Source organism: Notolepis coatsorum, assembly GCF_963971535.1.
Source record: "Notolepis coatsorum genome assembly, chromosome: 14".
Lineage (NCBI taxonomy): Eukaryota > Metazoa > Chordata > Actinopteri > Aulopiformes > Paralepididae > Notolepis > Notolepis coatsorum.
In genome coordinates, this window is record NC_140178.1 from 34,721,496 (window position 1) to 34,730,407 (window position 8,912).

The 8,912-nt window shown below is 41.9% G+C and overlaps 1 protein-coding gene across 1 annotated transcript in view; it reads left to right on the forward strand.

The window, feature by feature from the left end:
• The window catches only part of LOC311240004 (G protein-activated inward rectifier potassium channel 1-like), a gene marked incomplete at both ends in the record, with an annotated part of 93,411 nt that extends 87,724 nt beyond the window's left edge, over positions 1 to 5,687 (forward strand). Inside the window, one exon of the mRNA XM_084328496.1 lies at positions 5,029 to 5,687. Within this exon, the coding sequence (XP_084184622.1) occupies positions 5,029 to 5,687 (659 nt within the window). The remainder of the gene's footprint in view (positions 1 to 5,028) is intronic.
• Between the last annotated feature and the right edge of the window lie 3,225 nt (positions 5,688 to 8,912).

Consider the following 8,912-nt stretch of genomic DNA (forward strand, 5'->3'; position numbering starts at 1 on the left):
ATGCCAAGGACTCCAATGTGATTGGCTTTACCACTCTAGGAGACTGTCTTCCTCTCCAAATAAGGAGGTGAAGTGACTTATTTCGGGCCGTTTTCAAGGACTAAACAGTTATTGTTTGATCAAAATATATGAGTGAATACTTTGTTTAACAGATTGCAGAATGGGTACAACACAGCACAAGCACACCACTTTGCCAACGGGATTTAGCTTTGTAAAATCCCTTTTTCAACGTTTACATCAGGGCACACACACTACTTTTCAACAGATGAGAAACATAGTTTTATTCTAGTTTTACTTATTGCTTTTTACTGTTATATTTCCAGATTGTGCTCGACTATCTACTCCTTTATAATTCAGATTTATAGATCATTGCGGCCAGTTTCTTATAACAGTCTTGTATACTGTTTGATGCAAATCCCTTTTTTTCATGTAATGTGTTTTTATGAGAACAGGCCCTTACTGTTGTTTTTACTTATTTTAAGTTCTAAATCCTGTTTTATTTAATTTAGTTTCTCTCTAGTGATGGCTTTTTAACTATCTTTAACTAGAATCTTATTTTCTTTTGATAGTGATCTATATTAATTATGGCTGTTTTTCCTTTTACGCCTGAGTCAATTTATTCAACTTCTCAGTGGACAATCAGTCCATTTCTTAGTCTCCTTGTGCTTGCTTTTCCTTAATTTGCCCTTTATTTTTATCAGTTGATTAATAACTTGCTTTTTTAGAGTTTTAACTTTCTACATTTGTAAGTCATTAACCTGTGTTTTTACCAGCTGCACGCTATTTCCTGCTATCTCTTCCTCAATCTATAGCACCAACTGTCTTACTGTCCTTAAGCTGTCACAGAGGGGGGAAGGTTGCACTTTGCACTTTTTACTTCTAGAATAGGCTTTATGGCTACCGACCTCGCCAGGGGGGGTGTGGGGACACAGTCATCTTAACCATTAACCAAAAGTACATTCCTTGCTGTTCTGTCCTGACCTGTCCCTGGTATGGATATCTAAAGTGTCATTTCTTCCTTAAGCTGTGCCCATGTCTCCTTAAAAACCCTAACCTTACTTGTACCATACATTTTTGATTCAATTAATTTACGACATACTCTTTCAGCTGAGTTGAGTAACAATGATCATCAGACAGTGCTGAAACTTGGGTGCTGCAGTAGAGTGCATAGACATAAGACATATTAGTATAGTAGGAGGAGTGCATGGACAGTAAGAAGGTTTTATAAAAAAGTAAAAGGGGGATCAATGAAGGGATATCTTATCTTATCACAACTACTTAAGGTATAACCTAACAAGTTTGGACGTAAAGCCATTATTAAGTCTGCATCAATCTGGATTTAGAGCTAACCATGTCACTATTTTAGCTATTACATTAGTTACAAATAATATAGTATCCGCTTTAGACAATAATAATTGTGTTGCCCTGTGATGCAGTTGGTGAGTTGGTGATTTGCATTTGCATATATCCACTGCAAATGGATTTGAAAGAGTTACGGAATATGAATATCTTGGCATCTGGCTTGATGAGAAATTTACATTTAAATTCCATATAAACAATCTTGTCAGAAAACTGTGAAAAATAATGTGCTTCTTTTACAGAAACAAAATCAGCTTCCCTGTGATTAGTCAAAAGACGTATTCATTTTATAATTCTAACCCTTTAAATGCCAGTGTGTGTGATGGCATATATTTGCAATATATCAAATGCAAAGTAGATTTTTCTGGGGGGGATTATTACAGGCTAGCATGTGTCAATGATTAGCAACAACAGTTTGCCTCCACCAATCACATGCAGCTCCCTTTGTGTGTGTGTGAGAGCAAGAGAGAGAGAGAGAGAGATAGTTCTCCAACTTGTGTGAGTTGCAGTGATCTCCTGGTTGTTCCCCACCTAGGTTATCTAACTATTGCGTTGCTGCAACTAGAAACACTGGCCTGGCCTGCTTCTAAGTTCAGTGGCCTAACTGCATAATAAATAAAAAAAAAAAAAATGGAAATCATCTGGCGACCCCCCCGCGGCGGCTCGCAACCCCCACTTTGGGAACCCCTGTACTAGGCTATGAACGGTTTAAAACCATGATCACAAACCACCCTGCTTCACTGTTCTAACTATTTTAACAGATTTTTCTTTATTTTCATCTCTGTTTGCCTTTATTTATTTTAACTAGTCTGTATACTCCGAGTCAGTGTAAATGAGGGCAACCTCAATGTTTTTTTTAATGGAGTTTTAAATAAAGGTTTGAATGAATGAATGACAAGACAAGTGGAGCGACAGTGGCTCAGGAGGTAGAGCGGCTGTCTGGTAATCAGAAGGTTCCTGGTTCAATTCCCGCTCCTCCCGGGCAGCATGTCGAAGTGTCCTTGAGCAAGACACTTAACCCATAATTACTCCCCATGAGCAGGTTGGCTCCTTGCATGGTTGTCTCCACCATTGGTGTGTGAATGTGTGAGTGAATGGGTGACTATGAGGAACAAAATTGTAAAGCGCTTTGGATAAAAGTGCTATATAAATTTAAAAGTGGTTCCATCCTCATGGTTTACTGTGCACATTAGCTTGCCGGCTGTTATGACCACATGGCACTGTAGCACATAGTAAGCTAGATCGATTTTGAAATAGCATATCAATAAATACAATTTCTACTGGATTATCGTGCTGCAAAATGGCATGCAATTAATGGAAAGATGCTGTGTGGCAGAAAATAATGTCTTGTTACCGTTAGTGAGTATAATTCTGTGACATTGTATGATTTACACCTAACCTAGTAACTACCTAGTGGTGGAGAACGTATCTCTGTGGTGCAACCACTTTCATTTTAATAACATGTATATCCCAATTTATCATATAATCTGAATGAATGAATGAATGAATGAATGAATGAATCTCTGCATATAATCCTTTTTACATATCTGTAGATACTATATCTGTACACATCCCTTACCTAATCTTATATTACTCTTACCTGTAGTTACACTGCTGCCCAGTATGACTACTACTACTGTACCATAGTGTCTTTATACCTGTATCACTGTATTAATACTACAACTCTGTACATACATCTGATTAGCACTATACCCAATAGTACTAATTTATATATTTTATACCTAGTTTAATCTCATGTACATTGTATATTACTATACACTTTACTGGTACATATCCACCCTGGTTGGATGCCAAACTTATTTTCGTTGTACTGTACTTTTGCTGTATAATGAAAATACCCAACCAATCTAATCTAAGCATCTAATCTAATCTAAGCAATTTATAACTAAGTTTTTTACTCCAAGGCTTGCAAACATTACCAACATATGCCTTTCATAGCCACGAAATACAGCATACCCGTTGTCTGAGTGTCTGAGTCCTTTTCACTCAGTGAAAACACATCTTCATTACCATTTCTTATTTTTGGCGGCAGGGCCACCCATTTGTTCACAATCTCTGATTTTGCCTTTAAATATGAAAATATAGAAATTCCCTCATAGAGAGAGAGAGAGAGAGAGAGAGAGAGAGAGAGAGAGAGAGAGAGAGAGAGAGAGAGAGAGAGAGAGAGAGAGAGAGAGAGAGAGAGAGAGAGAGAGAGAGAGAGAGAGAGAGAGAGAGAGAGAGAGAGAGAGAGAGAGAGAGAGAGCTGTTTGCTAGTCACTGAACTCGAAAGGACTTATTTAATTTAATGACCGTTATTTAAGAGACCATTAGGAGCCAGCATTTTCAGTTTACACAGTGAGTGCTGGAAAATGAATCTCACTCATTAAAAGGACCAATATAAGTTCCTAATCTCCTTTTATCTATTTGCATGAACCAATAATGTTTACTGTTCACCTGTACTGTGTGAGTCATTCTTTTTAAGTATTGAAGTACAGTCTGCTTACAGTTTATGTTTACATGATGATATTCCAACCTCACAAATACCGTTTTCTGAAAACAGAATTTCAACAAAATATTCTAAATAAGACCAATAACATCCTTTTCACAATGGTAGATTACTTAGAATGATGAGAATGTATGTCTGTGGACTCTGTGGAGACTGTTTTAGATGCATGTTGGGAGCTTAACACTAGCACAGCCGACAAGGGGTCAAATGACCCCTAGGCATTTTCAATAAATGTATCCTCGTCACTCGGTCGAGCTCCAGCTCTGTCACTCAATGACTTTTCCTAAAAGTACCCGTTTTATCTGGCACGGTTTCTGAAATTTCAAAATGACTTCAGGAAAATGTAATTAGAACGACTTATTCCACATAATGGGCCGTTGGAACAGACGAAAGTCACAGCACTTTGTGAGCATCTAGCGCAGGGGTGGCCAACCCATGGCTCGCGAGCTGCATGTGGCTCTTTGCCCGTCAATGTGTGGCTCTTCCATAAAACAATTTTTTTTTTTTTATATTTAAAAAAAATCTAAAAAGATTATGTCACTCAAAACCTCATATTTTTATATTCAGAGGTAATTATATAGTTTACACTGTTTATTTTTCTCATATTTCTCGACGGGAATCAGTGACATTTTCTCCATGGCTGTGCTAGTGTTAAGCGGTCGATCAATTTCAATTAAACTGCTAAACTAAAATAATAGTTTATATATATATATATATATATATATATATATATATATATATAGTGCGATCACAAGCCATTGGAGATAAATTAAATGTCTGTCTGTCTGTCTGTCTGTCTGTCTGTCTGTCTCTCTCTACCTCCCTCACTGTCTGTCTGTCTCTCTCTCTACCTCCCTCACTGTCTGTCTGTCTGTCTGTCTGTCTGTCTGTCTGTCTGTCTGTCTGTCTGTCTGTCTGTCTGTCTGTCTGTCTGTCTGTCTGTCTGTCTGTCTCTCTCTCTCTCTCTCTCTCTCTCTCTCTCTCTCTCTCTCTCTCTCTCTCTCTCTCTCTCTCTCTCTACCTCACTGCCTGTCTGTCTGTCTCTCTCTGCCTCCCTCACTGTCTGTCTGTCTCTCTCTACCTCCCTCACTCACTGTCTATCTGTCTGTGTCTCTCTCTCTCCCCCTCCCTCACTGTCTGTCTCTCTCTCTCTCCCTCAGGCATGACCTGCCAGGCACGCACATCGTACACGGAGGACGAGGTCCTGTGGGGCAACCGCTTCTTGCCCGTCATGTCTCTGGAGGAGGGCTTCTTCAGGGTGGACTACTCCCAGTTCCACAGCACATTCGAGGTGCCCACCCCGCCTTACAGCGTCAAGGAGCACGAGGAGAAGAGCTCCCTGCCTTCCCCGCTCTCCACCCCCACCCCGGTGCTGGGCGAGGTGCGCGGGGTCCGCAGGGAGCGGGTGTTTTCGGTGGATTGCATCAACGCCGTGGCGGGCCGCTACGGGGGAGCGGGGGGGCGGCTACCCAGCAAGCTGCAGAGGATGAGCTCGTCTGGGAAGGAGGACTTGCAGAGGAAAGTGCTGCTGCTGAGCTCCCAGCACTCGGAGAAGGCCTGCAGCACGGGGGACCTGCCCCTGAAGCTCCAGCGCCTCAGCGCCGCCACCGCCCCGGAGGTGGAGGTGCGGCTGCAGCTGAAAGCCCTCAAGGTGGGGTTTGAGCCTAGTGTTGTTATGACCCAGTCCACTGGGGATCTGTACCAGACCAGCCTGGCCCCCGCCCCTGTCGCGGTCCCCATGCACAGCCCGCTGCACTCGGGGGGGAGGATGGAGGACAACCTGCCAGCTAAGCTACGGAGGATGAACGCTGACCGCTGATCTGTCAGGGCTGTGGAGACCAGACAGACAGACAGATGGACAGACGGACAGACGGACAGACAGACAGACAGACAGACAGACAGACAGACAGACAGACAGACAGACAGACAGACAGACAGACACAGACAGACAGACAGACAGACAGACAGACAGACAGACAGACAGACAGACAGACAGACAGACAGACAGACAGACAGACAGACAGACAGACAGACAGACAGACAGACAGACACATACTGCCCTCTGACCCCAGAGAGACATGACTGGAGACTGATCTAGTACTGTAAAAAGACGATTTACTGAGGGGTGTTAGATACAATCTTTACTGGAATTACTGTGATTTTTATGCTCATTCATACAGGCTTTGTCTCAAACACGCACTCACAAAAGCACATATACAAACACGTACACACACACACACAACACACACACAGACTACTCACAGACTCATGCGCATGTATACACGAATCCATACGCACCAGTGCACTTCATAGCTGATCTCTTAGATTTTAATTAATATAAAATATATTAAGATTATAATAAATATGGATTGCTCTTTCATTCCTTGTGTCTTGATTTTTGTTGCCACATACCACCGGACCTGATACGCCAGAGCCGATCCCTCTCTCCCTGCCAATAGATTGATAATCAAGAAATATTTATCTCTTCATCTTTTTATACTGCGCTAGATTTAAGGGTGGGTTAAAAAAGGGGGGCATGGGGACCGGGTGCTGGGAGGGGGGGAGGCTCTCGCTTAGGGCCCCCAAAAGGCCTGGTGGGACAACTCTGCATACCATTATTAACCTTAATGTGAGAAAGAAGTTAAATTGATCATTGTTTTTCATTCATTATGATTGTAATTGCAATTATATATATTCTGCTTGTCTCTGTGTAATAGAGTTAGTTCATAATGGCCTGTTGTTAATGTCCTAATTTCAGCTCTTGGCAAGTAATAACTCCAGAATGCAGCGAGGACACGTACGAGGAGAGGATAATAGGCTATGGTGAGAGATGGAGAGATGGAGAGATGGAAAGAGAGAGAGAGAGAGAGAGAGAGAGAACAAGCTCAACCTAATAATTTCTGAATGCAGTGAGGAGATGTAAGAGGAGAGGATAATACGCTATGGTGAGAGATGGAGAGAGTTAGAGATGCAGAAAGAGAGAGATAGAACCTGTGGAAAAATGGGGATCTGGTGAAACCATGCCATCCAAAACACAACATGTATAAAAGTATAAAAGCATGCTTAAGCACATACACAAGTAAAGGTGATTGTGATTTATTCTAAAACAAAACAAAACACAAAAGGCTAATGGTGAATCACCAGTCCACCATCAAATGATTTCATCATGTGAAAGGAGGAGGTATACTCTATGCACTTTAAAGAGGACTCATCAGGCTCTATGGAGGTTGGACCGGCAGGTAAGCCACTCATTTCAGCACCACCACGACACAAAGGCAGGGAAATCAATGATGAGGATGAGATTTTCCTGCGTGAATGGCACACTAGGATCCACCTTCCCCCTCGCCAGATGAAGCCCTTGCAGCATCCACCCACTCAAAGAGTTTACAAACCTGCCCCGCCCCCTACCTCCCTTTCAATAAACTGCATACATAGACTTACTTGCTGTGTGTGTGTGCTTACATGCATCTGTGTGTATGTGTGTGTTTGTATTGCATGTTGATCTCACTGCACTGTATACTTTACCACCACATATGAGTAAGTCATCCAATTACACAACAACAGTGAATATAAATAGGCTCATTACAATAAGACTCAAAATAAACAAAGACGTAAAAAACTGTATTTTTTTTTGTATCCACTTTTTCAATTTTTCTCCCATCCCAATTTAGCCGTGCCAATTCTCCCCTCCCCTGTCTTGAACGTTGCTCGCATGTGACCCCCACTGGCCGGTTGTAGGGAGGATAGAAGCCCATCGCATGTCCCCATCGATACATGTGTAGGCAGCCAGTCGCATATTTTCACCTGCCAGCGCGGACTCTCATTTGGCGAGGAGTAACGTGTAGGAGGCTCACACTGCCCACGCCATTTTCCTGTCTCTGCTGTGCAGGTGCCCCAACCTACATGTAGGAGTCGCTGTTTACAACGTCCAGATTACCACCCATCGACTTCCACCCGCTAACTCTGCCAATTGAGTTAGTATGACGGCCGGCCCAAGCCGGAGCCAACGCCGACAGCCGGATTCGATAAAAAAAAACAAAAAAAAACGACATGTTATGATTCAAATACGATTAATAGAACACCTTCTACGTGTTAGGATACAAATTAAATTAATAGAACACCTACATGTTAGGATTCAGAGACGATTAATATAACACCTTCTACATGTTATGATTCAAAGACGATTATTAGAACACCTTCTACATGTTAGGATTCAAAGACGATTATTAGAACACCTATACATGTTAGGATTCAAAGACGATTATTAGAACACCTTCTTCATGTTAGGATTCAAAGACGATTAATAGAACACCTTCTACATGTTAGGATTCAAAGACGATTAATAGAACACATCCCCCCGGCAGTTATTATTTGAGTTCTCTGCGCGTATCTGCGTGTGTTTGAAATCCTCATCTGTCATTACTTTAGACACAGAGACCGTCATCTTTCCCCTGCAAAAAATACAGACACTGAGGACCTGTTGAGCTTCATTTCCCCCTCGTGTTTCAGAGTCTCCTGTCGTAGGTGGCTGGAGAGGGAATCAGCTGTAATGACCCTGAGACTGATGTCTCCGCCCGGGTAAAAATACCTGGGACATGAATACTTGATAACAAGTTGGCACCATGGGAGGTACAGCACAGCTCTGCCTGGGACGGTTTCTCCTAATCCACTGTCCCGTCCTACAGCCCTAAATCAGGCTTTGATAACGGCAATGTCAGCTCAGCATCGGTAGGGTTGAGTACCGTTCACATTTGAACCGGTACCGGTACCAGTACTAGTTCCTGAAATTCGGTATCGGTATCCAACAGTACCTTTTTTCGGTACTTAAATTAAACTTAAAAATGTAATTGCAATTGTAAAAAATAAGTCCAAACTTCTCAATTTCAACATTATTTATTTAGAACATTTTGTTATTTATTTTTGTAAAACACCACACAAAATAAATCGCATGATCGTGTATTATGTTTTTATTAAATGTTTAAATATCAACATTATCCAAGGAGCTAATCGTGGATTTTAGGAGAATACAGCAGGGGACACTGTG